The 20,335-nt window shown below is 38.9% G+C and overlaps 1 protein-coding gene and 1 long non-coding RNA gene across 9 annotated transcripts in view; one reads left to right on the top strand and one right to left on the bottom strand.

Annotated features, from left to right (window-relative positions):
* si:dkey-100n23.5 overlaps positions 1-1,521 on the top strand; it is a 181,738-nt gene extending 180,217 nt beyond the window's left edge. For all 4 annotated transcript variants that reach the window (XM_063050820.1, XM_063050821.1, XM_063050822.1 and 1 more), the window contains one exon: positions 524-1,521. In XM_063050820.1, coding sequence (XP_062906890.1) covers positions 524-688 — 165 coding nt within the window. In that variant the 3' untranslated portion in view covers positions 689-1,521. The remainder of the gene's footprint in view (positions 1-523) is intronic.
* Positions 1,522-1,660: 139 nt separating this feature from the next.
* The window catches only part of LOC134348038 (uncharacterized), a 35,505-nt gene continuing 16,830 nt past the window's right edge, over positions 1,661-20,335 (bottom strand). For 2 of the 5 annotated variants that reach the window (XR_010018332.1, XR_010018333.1), the window contains exons 2-4: positions 17,441-19,933; positions 12,753-12,896; positions 1,661-2,400 (exon numbers count right to left, since the gene is read on the bottom strand). This is a non-coding gene — a long non-coding RNA (uncharacterized LOC134348038). Of the gene's footprint in view, positions 2,401-12,752; positions 12,901-17,440; positions 19,934-20,335 lie in introns of all 5 variants that reach the window. The other 3 variants (XR_010018330.1, XR_010018329.1, XR_010018331.1) reach the window with 3 other exon arrangements.

Genomic DNA, 20,335 nt, shown 5'->3' with positions numbered 1-20,335 from the left:
TAGCTACTGTTTGTGTTATGTCTCATCATTGGTTTCATCAGTTAAATAGTTTGTTATTAACTTTGACCTTCAAAGTAGATTCCTCATCTTTTAACCATTTTCACAATGCTTTTCCAGTAAATTTAATGTTATTGTTTATTTCCTGATTGTTTATCTCTAATTTTGATTCTGGCTTTAGCTTTAGTACTGACTTCCAACATAAATAATGCGGCTTGTGTGTTGGAAATGATAATATGACACTATTGCATCAGTGTTTAATCTTCTCATTAGCAACCAAATCAAAAAGTGTGTTGTTGGTTTTAAAAATCCTTGGTAAATTCTTAAAACAGTTGAAAGAATGAAGATATCTTTGTTGCATAAAGTGTATTTTGTGCAGTTTATTTGGCATAATCTATTTTTGCTATAAAGTTTTTTAAATTAAATTTTCTCACATGCTGTTTTTGGGGGAAAAAAGACAAAACTGTCTCAAGCATGTTCCTGAGTTATTCCTTTATTGCAGAATCTGACATGTTAAAATTTTCAGCTTGCTTTTCAGTCCAGATTTTCTGATACAACATTGATTATGGAGTACCAGCCCGGGCCAGTGCGTTACAAGCCCCATTTGGAAAGTGATTCCTCAGACTCATGTGACGATGGCACAGGAGCAATTTATTCATCCACCATGACGTCTAGGGACAGGAGGCCCTGACAACAGAAACTCCCTTGAACTGAATATGTGCACTGTTGGACTCCTAGACAAAGGAAGAACCCCTCTGTGACAGTAGAGATGAGCTGTCAACCTTCATTATTAATTCTAGGCTCTTAATATTTAATGTCATAAAACTGGAACAGAAGCTTCAGATTTACAGAAGAGGCATCATACTAAACACAAACACATCGGTTAAAGAGATTGTTCCTTTCAGCTGCCTCTTTTTTCTGTGCTTCAGACCAAAAAACTCAGATAATCCTGTATAAAAATGAAGAAAAATATTTGGAGTAAATGTATGTGATAACCTAAGTGTAAGCATTTATATATTTTTCTGAAGACACTCTGTTTTAAATGTTTTTTTAAAAAACATAAATTAAGTATGAACCCTTTTCATACATAACATCAATTTAGTAGGTTAAGCAATCTGGTTCAGATCGTGGAGCAAATTATGTTGTGAAACTATTGTGTCTGTCCTTATATAGCACTCTCTGCAGGGAAAACAGGCTGTTTGTGGGGGTGGGGAAGGGAGAGAGGAAAGCAGAAGAAAGTTGAAAGAATAATTGCAGAACCCTTAACAGAAAACAGTGACAAGAGGTGGAAGGCCAGAACTATTACTTCATTTCTCAAAAATGTTTATAGTTTTATTTTAACATGTGTTACTTATGGTGCCAGAATACTGAAGAGAACTCTTCAGAGATGAAAAAAAAATTACAGATATCTAAATGTTCAGGACAACAAGACTATAACTTATTTGCTCATTTTAATTTAGTAATGTTGGCATGTGTCAATTCTTGATGTTTTATTTTATTCATATAAAATTATTGAACATGCTACATTTAAACTGAAGATTTCCCTTAAAGAGCATTACAGAGTTGTGGCCGGAAAGGTCAAAACTACATCCATTAGAACCATTCTTCATTTGACTGCGCTAGTTCTGTTACAATGTTTATAGAAAATATAGGCAACATTTAACTTTGCTTTCTTGGTTCCAATTGCTCCAAGGCATATTTTTTAAAATTCTAGGCACAATTTAACCTTGCATTTAAAAAAGCAATTAATTCTATTATGCAGAGAAATTCTGGACACTGGTTGTACAAAAACAAAATATTGCTGATGCTGGAAATCTGAAATAAAAACAGAAAATCCTATTAATGCTGAACTGCTGAGACTGCAGTAGAATACTAGTAACCTTACTTTGTGATGAGCTAGCACCACTCAAGAACATTAAGTGAGAATTCGTCTCAACATTTTCATTCCATGTGTTTTTAATCTAGCCCATAACTGTTCATCATTCAAGCCTGTATTTGCTGATCTATTAAGCAGCAACTTAATTTTAAATCTCTCCCTAGCACTGAATTCTCCCCAGCTTTATAATACTCCTCCAGAGTTGTTTCTTAATCATTCCCAAGTTTAATTGGACCAATGGAAACACAAAAGACTGCAGATTCTGAAAGCTGAAGCAAAGAACAACCTGATGCAGGAATTTGGTCTTGTCCTGAAATGTGACCTTCTCCAGCAGTTCAGTTTTTAATTTAATAGGACCAAAAAAGGCCAATGCAAGACTCTAAGCTGTGGAATACCTTTCCTAACCACCTGTCTCTGTTTTTTCTTTTTTTAAGATGTTCCTTAAAACCTACCTCTTTAACCAGGCCTTTGGTCATCTCCTCCAATATTTCCTTTAAGGCTTGGTGTAAAAGTTTATTTGATGGCACCTGTATAAAGTTGATTGAGATATTTTGCTGTTAAAAATATTTATACATATAAATTGTTCTTGTAATGTCTCATTTCCATTTTCCTTAAATCATTAAATGAGAATGAGAGTTTATTATAACAAAAGAATGATCTTTCAAGTAAACTGAATGTCCAGTTTTTTATTCTTTCTTTATATAATTATGCATTTAGGCAATCCTTTAAAGATTAGATTAGATTCAACTTTATTGTCATCGTGCCAAGTACAGATACAAAGCCAATTAAATGCAGTTAGCATCTAACCAGAAATGCAAAGAATAGTGTTAATTACAAAATAACTGCGAATAAAAAGTAAGTGCTACAACACACAAATATGACAGTACTGAGACAGTACAATATGGGTGCAATACTGCTGAGCGCTGTGATGCGAGGTTCAGCAGGGTCACAGCCTCAAGGAAGAAGCTCTTCCTGTGCCTGCTGGTGTGGGAGCAGAGGCTCCTGTAGCGCCTACCGGATGGGAGGAGGGTAAAAAGTCCATGGTTAGGGTGAGATGCATCCTTGATAATGCTTTTCACCCTGCCCAGGCAGTGTTAATGGTAGATGTTCTCAATGGTGGGCAATTGGTGCCGATAATCCGCTGGGCAGTTTTCACCACATGCTGGAGTGCTTTGCGGTCCAATATGGGACAATTGACATACCACACTGAGATGCAGTTGGTGAGTATGCTCTCAGTGGTACAGCGGTAAAAGTCCGTCAGTATCCTGGGATGGAGGTGAGTTTTCTTGATGCTCCGCAGGAAATAAAGGCGCTGTTGTGCCTTTCTGATCAGGATGGAGGAGTTCAAGGACCAAGTGAGATCCTCGGAAATGTGGAATTTGAAGCTTGATACACACCCCATACATAGGGAACTGAAATTCAACTTTGGTGAATGTAGAATGGGTAGTATCAAATCAGACATTATATATCCTGCCCATTTTTCTTTTTTATTGACATCAGTGGAAAGCAACAGCGGGTACAGGTTGTCCCGAGCTACAAACACCCGTACAGTATATATGAGCAAGCATCTGGGAGACTGGCGGGATGGCTTTGCCATCTCCTGCAGCCTGGGAACTTAGTTCATGGTCACATTTCCGACTTATGAACTGTCTGGGTTACAAACAGTTCACAGGAACAACACTACCGTAATCTGGGAAAGACCTGTAATTTAAAGGGTGGACATTTCAGAAATTTAAATCCCTACCAGGCTTGCTTTTCATCCCACAGCAAAACTGAATTAGGCATTGAGAAATAATTTGATGTATAAAATACAACAATGTCTATTTCACTGTTTTATTTGTAATAGGAGAACCTACACTTCTAACACAATATTCTTGATGTTACAGGAACTTCTCACAATTTCAGGATTTCCCAATGTACTGGGAAGAATCTTCTGCTCCTGAAATAGTTTCAAGGAATCTTTTATATGTCAAAGACAGCAATCCAACATCAACTTCAAAAGAATGTCTGGAAGAACATGGCACTTATGTAGTCGTGTACTGCAAAGTCCACCTAGGTCTCTGAAGTGAGGTTTAAACACAGAACCATCTCACTGAATGATCAGGCAGTTACCTTTGATCCACAACTTATGTTGAAGTGACATTTCTTAGTACTCAACTATAGTGTTGGAAAAAGGGAACGCTGTTAATCCCCACACTGCTCATTCAGAACAGATAGCCTGTTCGGTAGTCGTAGCATTGTATTGAAGGGATCCTTAGATTTTCTCAGTTCATGGTATTACAGTTTATAACATGGGAAAAGTATATAAAACTATGAGATGTATAAAGATTGCTGCAATATGTAAGGAGTAATTCAGTATCAAAGACTATAAAGAGCTATAAACATTCCACATAATTATACAATTTCATAAGGGAAATTACTTTTGAAAAATGCTGTAAAATTTAGTTAATGGCATGCTGATTTGAAAGGTGCTGTTGTGCAATCATATTAGAGTCATAGAGTACTACAACAAATAAAAAAACAGGCCCTTTGCCCCATCTGATCCACGCTGAACTATTATTTTACCAAGCCCCATCGAGCTGCACCTGTACTATAGCTTTCCCATCCATCTATCGATCCAGTATTTTCTTAAATGTTGAAATCAAACATGCATCCAATTTACACTCTCACCATCTTCTGAGTGAAGTAGTCTATTTTTATATATATTGAGATAGAAAGCAGAATAAGCCCTTTGAGCCACGCCGCCCAGCAATCCCCAGATTTAATTCTAGCCTAATCATGGGATAATTTACAATGACCAATTAAACCGGAGGAAACCAGAACACCAAGAGGAAACGTGTGTCACCGGGAGACTGTACAAACTCCTTACAGGAGTTAGCGGTGGGAATTGAGCCCAGGTCGTCTGTACTGTGAAGCATTGTGCTAACCACTAAGCTACCGTGCCAACCCAACAAGTACCCGCTCATGATTCCATTAAACAGTTCACATTCATCCTTAACCCATGACCTCTAACTTTAGTCTCCCCAACCTCAGTGGAAAAAGCTTGCTTGCATTTACCCTATCTATACCATTCATCATTTTGTATACTTATATCAAATCTCCCCTCATTCTCCCACAATCTAGGGAGTAAGGTTCTAGCCTATTCCACCTTTTCCTTTAACTCAAAGGTCAAGTTTAATGTCAGAGAAATGTATACAATATACATCCTGAAATGCTTTTTCTTCGCAAAACATCCACGAAAACAGAGAAGTGCCCCAAAGAATGAATGATAGGTAAATGTGAGAACCCTGAAGTCCCCCCCCAGCTCCTCCCTCCCACACGTAAGTAGCAGCGAGCAGCGATCCCCCTCCCCCCACCAGCAAAATTAAACACGCATCAGTACAATCACTGAGCCCAAACGTATGCTAAGCGATAGCAAAGACACAGACCTTGCAGTTACCCCAGAAGTTTTGCATTTCATCCGAATTCGACAACCCACAGGTTCTCTCTCTCCCTGGCAAGGGAGAGCAAGGTGTCCTCCATTTTCACTCAGGTCCTCATGTACTTGCAAATTTTCTCTGCACTCTTTCAACCTTGTTTACATCTTCCCTGTAGGTAGGTGACCAAAACTGCACACAATATTCCAAATTAGGCTTCACCAACGTCTTATACAACTTGACATCCCACTCCTGTATTCAATACATTGACTTATGAAGGTCAATGTGGCAAAAGCTTTGTTTAAAAGCCTATCTACCTGTGACTAAACTTTCAAGGAATTATGACCATAAGACATAGGAGCAGAATTAGGCCATTTGGCCCATCGCGTCTACTCTGCCATTCAATCACGGCTGATCCTTTTTCCTCTCCTCAGCCCCACTTCCCAGCCTTCTCCCGGAAACCTTTGATTCCGTGTCCTATTAAGTATGGGTACGTATTCACAGATCCCTCTGATCTAATACAGTCCTCAGTGACCTGCAGTTCACCATGCAAGTCCTACTCTGGTTTGCCCTCCCAAAGTGCAACACCTCACACTTGTCCATTCAGAAATCTAATAGTGGAGCAGAAGACAGTGTTCCTGAAACATGTGTGTGTGTGTGTGTCTGTCTGTGTCTGTGTCTGTCTGTCTTTAGGCTCCTATACCTCCTCTTTGCCAGTACCAATGGGAAAAGGGTAAAACCTGGGTGGTGGGGATCCTTAATGATAGATGCCTCCTTTTTGAGGTGTCCTTTTGAAGGTGTCCTGGATCCTGGGGAGGCTAGTGAGACCACACAATTAACTTAATTGTGTTGTTAGAACAAGAGCTATAATCAGAGGCTACAAGCCTCATTGATAAGCTTACAGATATTGCACATTGAAATTGACCCTATAAGCTATTTGCTGTGAAACTTCGTCTCATTGTAAAATACGTTGTAAAATATTAGCGGAACAGGAAACATCTCAATCTTTGCCACGCATACGTCCTGCCTCACTCCAAACCTATTCATAACATGGAGTCATAGGGCACTTCAACCCAGAAAGGGGCCATTCCGCCCATCTACTCCAGCAGTTTATACTTAGTAAAGATGAACAGTCTGTGTGCTAGTTTGATCGCAGTTAGGCTCAGTCCTTTACAAGCAACCTCATGCAATAATATTTAAACTTCCACCCATGTCTTTCTGACCTGTGGAGGACTAGTTCACACAAACCTCTGACAGTAGGCTATCCTATATTGAATCACAATTGCCCATTACTTCTGCTATTGTTGAACCATTTTCACTCCCAATGTCTTAAAATTGTACACTTTTATCATTAGTTTGCCTCGCCCCTCCCACTTACTCATGTAACTTCACCAGCAGTACAATTTTTCCACTGCCCACCACCACCACCGACCTCCCATTTTCCTCGGCTCCTCAAGCACTGCACCCTTTGCAGCACCATTGGCAGCCAAGCTTTCAACCTGATCGATTCCTTGAACTCTGAAATTTATTCCCTGATCTTTCTGCATCTTCTAGTTCTGCTAAGGCTTCCCACGAATCTCAGTAACCAAGCTTCAGGTCACTTCTACTATTGCTCTTCTGACTTAGCATTTGTTTCCCCAATAGTACCTGTGCGAAGTACTTAGGAATATTTTCTTTATGTTGCAAGTGCTATTTAACATAAGGTTATTTCCAAATGCAAAAGCAGTCATTTTGTATATTAGACTGAGAGTCCAACACACCATCAAACAATGCAATATTAAATAAATTCTTATTGATATACTATTTACACAAGTGTCACTGGCAAAGCATGCTAGAGATGGAAGAAAATTATTTTTAAATAGTACTCTTTACTGTTGGCGGAGACCTAGCATCAGCAAGGGAAACAAGATATAAATGATAAAATTCTAAACAAATTTTCAAATATCATACAATCTTTGTGGCTGTACAGGGTGCAAAATTCAGATTGTTACAAAATCAACAGAACAGAAAATGTCCAAAATTCCTGTAAACCTAGTTAAATACTTTGGGAAACTTTAGTCTACTAAGCTAGTGTGAAATGGAGAATTTAACATCATGTCTGTGTGGTTCATTAATATGAAAATATTATGAGCAAAGTTAAAGATAGAAGCAAGTCATATTTGATTGATGCTGAGCTTAACTTTTAAAAAAAAGTTAATAATGGAAAAAAAAACAAACCAATTCCACATATGTAAAAGAATTTTCTTACAGTGGAAGATGGCTTAATGAGACTTTACTGCAAGGAAATAAAAAAATGCATGGTGGAGAAAAAAGCTTGTAGGATGTCAAAATTGGCACCGAGCTGTTTTTAATTATTAGTTGTAAACTCCCCAAATCAGTAAAAACAAAGGGGAAAATATTCTTTATTACAGGGGGGTTTCCAATTTTAAATAGGATTGCCATGGATAAATTGACAAGGATTCGCTGACTGTTTTGCTTGAGTACGTTTGCATATAGGTAAATGTTCCTTTTATTATTCCTTTTGCTTTTATTGCAAAATAATTGGAAATTATAAAATAGAAGAGAAAGAATATGCCTAACCAGAGTAAGGACAAAATCCTTAAGCCTCAAAATGAGTAATATGAAAATAGAAAAAATTTTTAGACTGACAAACTGCAGAAAGAGCAAACATTGCAACATTGCATTTGATGTTATTGGGTCAGTAAAGAATACAAATGCCTTTGGGCTTTGTTTTATTTGTAAATCAAGATGACATTTTTATGGTGCTTTTGTATTAAGGTAAACTAAAATGACAACCTCCAATTTTTTTAAAGAAAACACTAATTAAAATTTCTTTAAACTTGAAACTAAACACTTTAAAAAATAATTATTTTAACTATATATCTACCCACACTCCTCATAATAGGTGAACTGACCCAATAAACAATCAGCAGAAAATTCTGCAGCCATGTGTGTACTTTTTGATTAGTAACCCTAACCTGTGAGATCCTATGGCATTAGGTCATTTGTTTAAATGCACTGTTTCTTTGGATTTCCTCGACATCTGGTTAGCTATGGAAGCGTCATTAGCAATCTACAAAGAATGAATAATATATTGTACTCCTTGGAATACAAGGCAAATAATAACATCTTTCAAAATCTTCACCGAGTAATGGTGTCATCAACTGTCACAAAAATTAAAGAATTATTGAGCGGAATAGCTGGCATATCCTGAATGCACCTGCACTATTCAGTTATAATGGTCTGAAACCATCTAACCACTAATGGAACAAATTCCTTTCAGGTCACAGATGCTAGAAGTTTGTGATGCTTTCAACCACAATATGGAGATAGCAGTGGTATCTGCAGTCATGGAATTCTGGATATCTGGTATAAATGATTTAATCTCCATTTCTTCCTCCTTTCTACTAGCAAAGTAACAAATGTATGTTCTTAGCAGAGAAGGCCCAAGCATTATTATTATGCTGATGGTGTGGTCAATTAACAAAGTTGGCTTTAAATGATTACCTTCCATGAAAATTCATTTTAGTGATCTTAATTACAAGTATTGTTGTGTTTGTACAGGATTTTTTTTTTGCAGCCGTCAATATATGCACCTGCCTCCCCGCTGAAGTACAAGGTCAACCATGACATGTTGAAATTCTTATACATAATAATTCTGCTAATCCCGGTGGATGGGTGCCAGGTGCCAGTGATGAAGATGTAAATCCTTCTTTTCACTCCACATACCTTCACTCCTCCACATCCAAAACAACCACTGGCAAGCCATTGGAATGCCATTGCTTATTAACTACAGGGAGGACAGCAAAAATGATAGCTATGGAAAGTGGCCACTAAATAAACATTTCACAAATATGCTAATACAGATTTAAATGAAAGTATCTGGAGAATAATGTGAAAATTTCTACTCTCTTTTTAACTACTGCACAGGCAAGCAACATGAAGAACTCAGTGTGGGACCTATTTAAATCAATGTACATTCATTTATAATGAGTCAGCTCACACACAACATGCTGCCCAGTAAAAATTTTCTCCCCGTGGACATTAGAAATCCAGACCCATGTGTCTTCTCAATTATGTGGATTATAAAGGCAATAACCCAAATCTACACAGTAGAATCACCACAAATTATTCTTGGTTACCCACACACAGTATTATAAAGAAATAATAACCCGTTGCCTGTTATTTATTTAGTCTTGATTTGAATATTAGAATACTAAGATTGTATAAATAAATGTAACTGATCAATTTCATTACCTTTGCCAACAACTTCCACCCTGTCCTCAAATTCACCAGGATTATTTCTTTTTTCCAGATCTTTCTATTCCAGGAGGCAGATTTGGCTCTAGAATCTTCCATAAACATATCTCCCACCGTATTTTCTTAATTCCTTCATCTCTGCTGTATCTGTTCTGATGTTCCTGAAATGTCCCTCTTCCAACAGAAAGTTAGCTTCCCAATGGCCATGGTCAGTGGAGTCCTGATAGGAGTCGCCTTCATTTCCAATATATATTAGCTCCCAAACATCCCCCACCCCTGACAGAACAGTGGTAATGTTCCGAGTCCTCACTTTTCACCTCACTGGTCTTCACAGCCAACACATTATCCTCTGCCATCTCCACCATGATTGTGTGACACATCAGGATACAGAATAACCACTCCATCCGCCACGGCCATCCAGGCTATTTTAACTGTCCGTCCTATTCCAACACTAACCCGCTATCCCTCCTTTCTGTTTTCTGCTGGAACCATCATTTTTGTTTTCCTCTGTTCTGCCTATCCCCTGACATTTTCCCTGCCATCAGGGAAGGTGTAACGCCTGCACATTCATCTCCTCCCACACCACCATCCAGGGACTTAAACAGTCCTTCAAAGCAAGGCAGAGATTCACCTGCGCATCCTCCAACCCCATCTTCTGCATTCTGTGTTCATGATGAGGCCTTCCCAACAAAGGTGAAACCAGGTGTAGACGAGGTGATCACTTCACAGAGTTAACTATGCTCTGTCTGCATTGGCTGTCCAAGCTACCGGTTGCATTTGACTTTAACTCTCCATCCTATTCCAACACTGACCTCAGACTTCTCAATGCAATGGAGAGACGAAAGGCAAATATAGGAAGAGCAACATATTCTGATTGGTTAGCTTACAACCCAATGGGATGAACCTTGAATTTTCCAGTTTCAGGTAACCCACATGCACATACATACACACACATACACAAATTACAAATCTTTTCAACAGCTTATCAGAACAAATTCACTGTTGTGTACTGTCAGCTTTTAGTGTATTAATGAATTTACTTTCAATCTTTCATTAACATGTTGATTTTATGTGTCTTTTATTTTGGGGAGTAACTAATAGCAGAATACTTCCAATGTATTTTTATAGTTTGGTGATAACAGGTCCACCTATATCACTCAGGTTAAGTCACCTGCAGAATTTAACCCTTTATTGTGAAATACCTGGCATTTTCAATGACTCAGTTGCTATAATGAGGAATGCCGTTGGAATAGCAATTTGATGTATCATCATTCCAATTTCAAATGCAGGGAGATCCCATTCTACGAAACGAACTTGCTTATTACAGCACAGAGGGAAGCCCTTCCGCCCCTTGAGTCCATGTCAGCCTCCAGCAGACCGATCCCATCAGTCTCTTCCCCTTAAATATGCAGTTGATTCGCTATCAAATGCTAATCAACTTCTCAAGATTCTTTTAGCATTTCTACAATAAGGGGTCATTTAAAATAGCCAATCAACTCACAAGCACTTATTTTTTAGTTTTTTTTTACTGTGGGAGGAAACCATATACCCAACGGAATTTTACAGACAGTTGTGAAGAGAACATGTAAACTCCACGCTAACGATCTTCGAGGTCAGGATCAGATCCCGAGCTGTGCCATGGCAGCTTTAACTGCTGCACTACCATGCAACCCAACAAACCTATCCAATTGTATAATACATTGCCAGAATGTAGCTGAATTAGGTTTGAGATTGGGTTAGTGCTGGGGGGATGGGAAGTAAGCAGTCTCTGGTGACATCAAATTGAAGCAGCTAATTTTAATGAACAAATTCTAAACAATGCTTTGTTCCAGCCCCGAATATAATGACACAATTGAAGATTAAGCACAATAATCAAGTGTTGTTTGATATGAATGGACTCACATTTGCAAGGAATGAAATATAGGACTGTACAATACTTGGAATACACAACCCATTATATTGTTTATAAATGTGCTTCCCACTGCTACTAATACCAATTGGAAAATGCCTCAAGAGTTTAACTGTCTAGGGGTCCAATAATTATGAGCTCCAGACACAATGAGTTAAAATCAGAATGTTGCAGACCTCTTCTTGACTATCTGCAATCTTGTTTAGTGAGAATTCATGCTCAGAACAGTCTTACTCTGAAAGCGTTTCATTTTTTCCCAGTAAATTATTGTAAATACAGCCATTCACACTCAATTTACCTTATGCAAAATGCTAATTATACCGAAACTAACATCCTTAAATAATCATTGTACTGATAGTTGCAGGGAATATTCTGAGTGTTTTTTGCCACAATAAACAAAAATAGAATTAAAATATTCTTTTTTCAGCAAATTGTGCTCAATAATTAATGTATGATTTTTGAAACCTTATCAGATGAATTTACAATCATTATTCCACATTTCTCTCAGGACCATGCCTACTACATTGCTGCTCTTCTAAACTGCTATCTCCTCTACTCTGATTATCTAACATAATAACTTTTTTAAAAAATCATACAATCTGCCAGACTTGTCTATGGATTGGGGAAAAGCAGCATAAGCTAGTGGCAGCATTGCACCTTAGTTCTTAATTGATTGGAACCAGACTATTAGAAACGGATGTCTCACCCTTCTCCTTTCCCCCACTGATGATGCTTCCAAGAAACTACAGTAAAAATTATAGAGTGTATTCTTTCAGTTTTAAGCAAAATCTCAGTATAAAATTTTAATACACACTGTTTGAGAACATCTAAGTGATATAAAAAAGGCTTGCTTAGGAACCACACACTTCTGTCACCCTCCCTGGTAGCACTCAGTTATACCTGAGCTATTACAGTGAATTATCAACAGTCAAGTCCAATACTGTTCATCCATGTATTTCCAAATAGGTTGCTCCATAACTTTTGGCAGCAGATTCTCAGGCTATATCCCTCCTCCATAATTCAGCATAGGCGATGACAATGGATTGAGCCAATATAGCATAGAATGAATCCACTGGAATTCAGCTGCTCACTGGACCACGTGGGGACTTTCACCTTGGTTGTTTATCAGTTAAGCAGCTTGAATTGTAATATTTAAATTGCTACACGGTGCACTAAATGAAGTCATTAAAATGTCAATATTTAACTTTTCTCCCCATCAGTTTTTTTTCCCTCAAGTCTTCAGATCTATGGTATCATATACTTTTCCTCAGTAAAAATAAGTTTTGTCACTTACTCCCAGGGGGTCTGTGAATTCCTGTATGGAATGAACCATGAGAGTGACCCCTCCAGAACACTTTGTTGTTGTAGATTGACACTCCTGTTTTCATTTTGATTACCTCAATCACACTTGTTAAATCCCTTCCATCCTGCTGACAATCTATCTTAGGGCAAGTAAGAAAAAGAAACAGATTTACATTTACATGCCACCTTTCACATTCCAAGAAGTTCATACCCAATAAACTTTAAAGATTGTTAAGATGATATTGGTAATTTCCCTTCAAACCTACTTCCTTGGCACACTTTAGTTCCAGCTGCAAGTCAAATGGGTCTTAACTTAACATTTCAGTTGAAGTATAGTTAAATCAATAAATTTGACAGTATTTGACTTTTTTTTCTAAATGCTTCTTCATACCCAAATCATTGCATCAGCAGTTTTATGCTTACAGATTGTTTGAAAGTTATTCATATTTCTAACTTGTAAAATTTTAAAAATAACATTAGAAATGAAATGAACCATCTTTATTGTCCTTGCATAGTACAATGTCATGCACCAATACAGCAAAAATAAGTTTGCAACTCTCATACTCAATGCTATAAAACAAATATATAAACAATAAATAAAATCAAGTAACCAGCCAGTACAAGCAACGTCCAGCAGTACAAAAGCACAACTCCAATGCATGGCAGCCATAAAACCAGTATTAAAAGTAGCAATATAACAATTTATGGATGATGCTTGGTCAATCAGTTCAGAGCAATTATAGCTCTGGGAAAAAAGCTATTTTTCAGTCTGGAAGTGCGGGCACAAAAAATCTTATAACGTTTGCCAGATGGAAGAAGTTCAAACAGATGATTGCATGGGTGTGTATTGTCCTTACAGATGCTTGTAGTTTTTCTTAGGCAGCAAGAGCTGTAGGTGTTCTCCAGGGCTAGGAGCTGCGTCCCAATGATCTTCTGTGCGCTAGAGATGACCCGCTGAAGTGCTTTCCTTAGTTACTTCTGAGATTCTAGATGAGTTATTTCTAATCTGCTTTTAAATTTATTCTAGCCATCCAGCCTTTCATTCCATTCGGTTAAAATATAATGTGTAAAGTCTCGATGATCATTCTCCATTTTCTGCACCTGACCCACTTACAGCTCAATGTTTTCTAAACTAGTGCAAAAGATTGCAGAATGCCCATTTGCACTGAATATAACATAAACCTAAAACTCTGAAACCTCTGACAATGTTAGGCCAATTGTGGATGAAAAAAAAATCACTGCACCCAATCAATAGTGGACCTTTACCTATCAGATTTTGATTCGGATTTATTTAATTATCACATGTACATCAAAACATACAGTAAAATGCATAACAACCAACACAATATTAGGTGCGCATGCGCCAGTCGTGCATGCAGCCTGGTACAGCTGTTCCGATCTATTCTTAGTTTATTCTTCTTACTTTTTAATTTACGTTATTTTTTGTATTTTTTTTCTCACGGTAACATGTCGAAGCTGCACCCTCTCTAATATGCTGGTAGAAAGAGTTTTATTTGGGTCTTCTTTAGCGCTGGAAATGGTTACATCCCGACACGCAGGACAGAAGCAAGGTCGCATTGTGTATTCCACGGACCAGCAAATACCGACCGGTTTAGCGAACAGAGTAGCAGACACCCCTGCTGAAATCCGGAGGAAAACACACAGAGGATGCAGAGGGGGATCACAAAGCCGAGGAAAGAGGACCGGGTCGAGACAACAGAGACTTTTGGAGAAGAGGAGTTCCGTGGGTAATACCGTTCCGGCTGACCGGAAGTGCACTGAGAGCAGTAAACATAAAGGAATTGAGTGCTTACTGTTCTGGCTAACAACAGATGGTGCAATCCGGGGCATATTACGATCAAGGAACGTGTTTGCAGACTGGATATTGAACTTTTTACTGTTGGACTTCAGCCACATTCCACCGTGATACAACACTGGGTGGCACGGGAGGTCGTTCCTGCCTGTGGCCATCGAACGTGCAGCTCCTCCCGTGGAGGGTCAGACACCCTGAGCCAATAGACTGGTCCTGGACTTATTTTCCATCTGGCATAGTTTGCATTTTGTTGTTTGATTGTTGGGGGTTTTTGTATTGCTATATTTACGCTCTATTCTTGGTTGGTGCAGCTGTAATGAAAACAAATTTCCCTCGGGATTAATAAAGTATATCTATCACAACCCAAGGATGTGCTGGGGGCAGCTCACAAGTGTCAACACACATTCCTGAACTAACAGTTTTCATTGGAACAACACAAGCAACAACAAAACAAAAACAGCAAAATAAGCTCCCCCACCAACACACACACACACACACACACACACACACACTTACTTACTTACTTACTTCTAACCCCAGATCAGGCTGCCTCCGGGCCTTTGGCCTCTAATCCTTGGCTCTGAGCTCTCAGAAGTGTCAACACTGGGCCTCTAACCTCCAGTTTTATAGGATAAAAAGTCAAAATAATCCTGAATTGGTTGAAGCAACACACATCAAAGTTGCTGGTGTATGCAGCAGGCCAGGCAGCATCTCTAGGAAGAGGTACAGTCGACGTTTCGGGCCGATACCCTTTGTCAGGACTAACGGAAGGAAGAGCTAGTAAGAGATTTGAAAGTGGGAGGGGGAGGGGAGATCCAAAATGATAGAAGACAGGAGGGTGAGGGATGGAGCCAAGAGCCGGACAGGTGATTGGCAAAAGGGATATAAGAGGATCATGGGACAGGAGGCCCAGGGAGAAGGAAAAGGGGGTGGGGGGAACCCAGAGGATGGACAAGGGGTATAGTCAGAGGGACAGAGGGAGAAAAAGGAGAGAGAGAAAGAATGTGTGTATATAAATAAATAACGGATGGCGTACGAGGGGGAGGTGGGGCATTAGCGGAAGTTAGAGAAGTCAATGTTCATGCCATCAGGTTGGAGCATCCGTTATTTATTTATATATACACATTCATTCTTTTTCTCTCTCTCTCCTTTTTCTCCCTCTGTCCCTCTCACTATACCCCTTGCCCATCCTCTGGGTTTATTCCCCCCCTTCCCCCTTTTCCTTCTCCCTGGGCCTCCTGTCCCATGATCCTCTCATATCCCTTTTGCCAATCACCTGTCCAACTCTTGGCTCCATCCCTCCACCTCCTGTCTTCTCCTATCATTTTGGATCTCCCCCTCCCCCCTCTCAAATCTCTTACTAGCTCTTCCTTCAGTTAGTCCTGATGAAGGGTCTCAGCCCGAAACGTCAACTGTACCTCTTCCTAGAGATGCTGCCTGGCCTGCTGCGTTCACCAGCAACTTTGATGTGTGTTGCTTGAATTTCCAGCATCTGCAGAATTCCTTGTGTTTGCTGAATTGGTTGAGTTAGTTTCTTCTTCCTCCTGTCCAGAAGAATCCTAATGTGAATCTCAACAGCCACTAAGCATGCTCATATGAAACAATTTCTTATTGACAGCTATTAAATTTAATAGCTGTGTTCTGCATAACAACTTTAATATTTCAGCACTTTTTACTGTATAAAGTTTCATCCAAGAAGCAAATATGATTTGTAATTTAAGATAGCAAGAAGATATATCATCAGGTATGGTGCAGATAAACTTAAGCATACCTTTGTAATTTTAATGATGTGTATTACAAACAAATATTTATTATGTGTAATATACTTGCTGCTAGCCTCAAATTTTATCTTTTTTTGAAAATCAATAAAAATTCTCTCCTGTACACAAATGAAATGGGAATAATTTAAGTGAGTATTTAAAATGTTTTTCAATTATGAAACTGACTGTTAATTGCCTTCAACTAATATATCAGAATCAGGTTTATTATCACAAGCATGTGTCGTGAAATTTGTTAACTTTTGTCAGCAGCAGTTCAATGCAACACATAATATAGAAGAGGAAAAAAGTAAGTAATCATTATTGCAAAATTATTGTAGAAGAAAGAATACATGCACCGAAGTCTTGCATTTTTCTCCAATCCATTTGTTCTGGGAAAAGGGAACAAATGCTGACTCTAATTTGTAAATCATTTTCAGGCCAATGAACATTATTTTATCCTTAATTCAGGCCTTTTCCATGAAGCACCATTTAATTATTAACTTGAGCTGATACTTTATTGCCTAAACACACACAAAATGCTGGAGGGACTCAGCATATCAGGCAGCATCTATAGAGGAAAATGAAGAATTGAAGTTTCAGGCTGAAGTCCTTCATCAAGACAGGAAAGGAAGGGGACTGAAAACAGAATAAAAAGGTAGGGGGAGGAGCAGGAGCTAACAAATGATAGGTGAGGGGGAGAAGGGCATAATGTGAGAGGCTGTGAGTTGATAAGTAGGGAAGTCAAAGAGCTGAATAAGAAGGAATCTGATAGGAGAGAATAGTAGACCATGGAATAAAGAGAATGAGATGGGGGAACGAGAGGGAAGAAGGTGAAGCTGATGGGCAGGTTGTGAGGGCATCACACTAAACATTTTCAGCCCCATGGGTCCAGACAGGCCTCACTGTCCTAGCTGTCCCATAAGGTGAAATACTGGGCTCAGGTGATGGTTACTGAGCACCTAATAACCTCTCAACAGCTCATGCAGCTCTTTCAAATGATGCTAAAATATTGGAAATATTTTTAAATGTTGTTTAAAATTAGGTATTATTTTACAAACACTAATTAAAATTAATTTAAATGAGATTAAGAAATTAAAAATTACTTACCTTCACTTTACCTTTTCAATTTAGATTAGCAACCCCACTCGAGTGGGTTGGTGTAAAACTGAAGGGTCACATTCACAATGATCCAGCCCCTCGGATCACGATGGATGAACTGCATCCTTGGACTCTGCAGGAGGTCAATTGTTTCCTACTTCCATGCTGCAATATGCTGGAACAAAATCAAGAACATGCTGTCCCACAAAGAAGACCTCACCAACAGTTTTCTTCTGAACCACCAGTACTTTGTCAGATTGTTTCTTCTGTCTTCTCTAAGAGATCGTTGAACTGTAGACGCACACAGGTTAAAACCACATTGCACATCACTAGCCACCAATTTTTTGCTAAAGCAAGTGTTTCCTTGGGTGAGATTGGACATGTTTTGTGGATTCCCCTTGGGTTGGTTGGCAAATTTGGATAGAGTCAAGATTTACAGGATTTTGCTGCTCTTTCTACTCCATCCTAAAATTCAAAGGAGTGGACAGATGAGTCTTCAATCCATGTGTTTACATTTGGCCAATGCCCCAAGCATACGCGTCTTCTTGAGTCACTTCCAAAACTGCTGATATATCGTCCATGCTATAGGAGCTCTGCATTTTGCAGGTTGGTTTGTACTGTTAGGAACCCAAAAGGAACTCCTCATCTCTGCTCCACCAATAAAAATTGAATGCTCCATGTGTTAGCTTGGGTTGGACATCTACAGAAGATCAGTGCCCAGAAGTTTGGCATTGTCTCACTTTCTCAGATATCCGATAGATGAATGCGCCATGAGGTTTCATATTAGTTGCACAGACTAGGAGAACTTGACACTTACTTCCCTGAGGTCATTGTCACATCAAAAGACCATTGACTAGAGCAGATGTTCATTCACCTCACTGGCCAAACTGCGAGAAGGGAAATGGTCACCCATGGTTCTTCCTCCAGCTCTGCAGGAAAATATGCATACAAGAAGTTTGAATAAAAAAGTTCCAACTCAGAAAGTATGTTAGTATTTGCTCTCCAGATTCATATTTGAAGAGCAATCACAAAGTGTGTTACTCAGAAGTTTTTGGTGTTCATTGAAGTGTTATCTTAGCCCTGGTCAACATGCATCTGTTGAACTAATACAAATCAATTTAGAATGTATAAAACCCAGAGCTAAAGCAGCAAACCATTTGGTAATTATTCATTGTTAAAATCTTCAAAAAGATCAGTTTTAGACATAGAAAACTGTGTACAAGTGAAACTTAACAGAATGGGTAAATTGATGGGAAATGTTACAATAGACAGACAACAGCCCTGAAGTCTTTAGTAACCTTTGCCAAGGCCAAAGTGATGGGAACCTGAATGACAAAAGTGATCAGAAAATAAACCATTGGCTCAGATATATGTCAATGCTCCCACCTGAAGCTTATCTGACTGCTGTGATGGTTGTGAAAAGGATTGCGGAGGGTTATAATTTTAACCAAACAGTCAATACTGTCACTGGCTGTGCCAGGGCAATTATCTATGTTAACATATGCCCTTGCAGCAAAAGGATCTGTCTATCCATCGACTCAAGGACAGAGAGGTGAAAGTAATTTCCATGGCTACAGTGGAAAGATGCAATAATGTCTGCATCAGTGGTAACTGACGATGTAAGATGGGGAAAGGGAATATTAGGTGAGGTTCCATAGTGAACTAAGATAGAATATGACAGGATACATGTTTCTCTGACCCAGGTCAGAGCTAGAAGATATTGCTGATGTGACAAATAGACTAGCAGTAACCCCCAGATAATGCCTTAAGGTAAGCTATTGCTGTAGTGGATAACTAGTTTGCTTTATAAAACTCTAGTTTGGCTGCATCTGCAATATTGCATAGAGTTCTGGTTGCCCCATTATAGGAAGAATGTTGAGACTTTGGAGAAGGTGCATACAAGATTTACCAGGAAGCTGCCTGGATTAGAGGATATATACTATAACAAGGGGTTGGACAAACTTTGGGTGTTTTATCTGGATCTCTGGAGGCTGAGGTTGAGATCTGATAAAGATTCATAAGATTATGAGCGGCAAAGATGGAACAGACAGCATCTTTTTTCCATGGTTAGAATGTCTATTATGAGAAGGCATGCATTTTTTTTAGGTGAGAGGGGATAATTTCAAAGGAGATGTTAGGGCAAAGGTTTTTTTTCCCCTCCCCACACGGAGAGTGGCGGTGCCTGTAATGTACTGCCTGATCTGGTGGCAAAGGCAGATACATTAGGGACTTTTAAGAGCTGTTTAGGTAGTCACATAAGCATGAGGAAAATCTAAGGATATGGACATTGTGTTGTTTAGTTGGGCACTTGATGCTAACTGAATTGGTTTGCCAAAACGTTGTGGGCCAAAGGGTCTGTTCCTGTTCTATGTTCTGACTCAGTGACAAGAAAACATCTTCATCTGGTAATCTGCATCTACTTATCTTTTCTTCTTGCAGGTTTCTGCCTCTATTCTTCATAAACCAGTCAAAGAATCCTGGAAGAACTCTTTTTACTTCATCCTGTGGTCCCGCACATAGGCGCAAACAGGAATATTTTGTATGAGTGTCATTCCCAACCATCCCTTGGTATCACGTTTATACAAATGGATTCCAGTTAATTAGGCCAACGATTAATTGCCGCAGCCGCTTATTTGGGACAACTCTTAAAGAACAAAACCCAATCAAGAAAGTAGCCAAGATTCCCTTTGTTTATTTGGGACACTATGCCACTTAATTAGGACAGGAGACTGTCACTAAACAGTTTCTAACTAGAGTCAGATGCATGTACTGTGTGGTTGTTAGATCCAACACTGTGTTTAGAGCAAACAGTTTTTAAAATAGCTTCGGTTGTGTGTGCATGTGCTCCATCATGGGCACTAGTCTCTGTAACAATCAGGACATCTTCAAGGAAAGGTGCCTCAA

Source organism: Mobula hypostoma, chromosome 6 (assembly GCF_963921235.1).
Source record: "Mobula hypostoma chromosome 6, sMobHyp1.1, whole genome shotgun sequence".
In the NCBI taxonomy this organism is placed as follows: Eukaryota; Metazoa; Chordata; class Chondrichthyes; order Myliobatiformes; family Myliobatidae; genus Mobula; species Mobula hypostoma.
The sequence above is the reverse complement of the archived record's forward strand: the minus strand, read 5'-3'. Positions and strand labels throughout refer to the sequence as shown.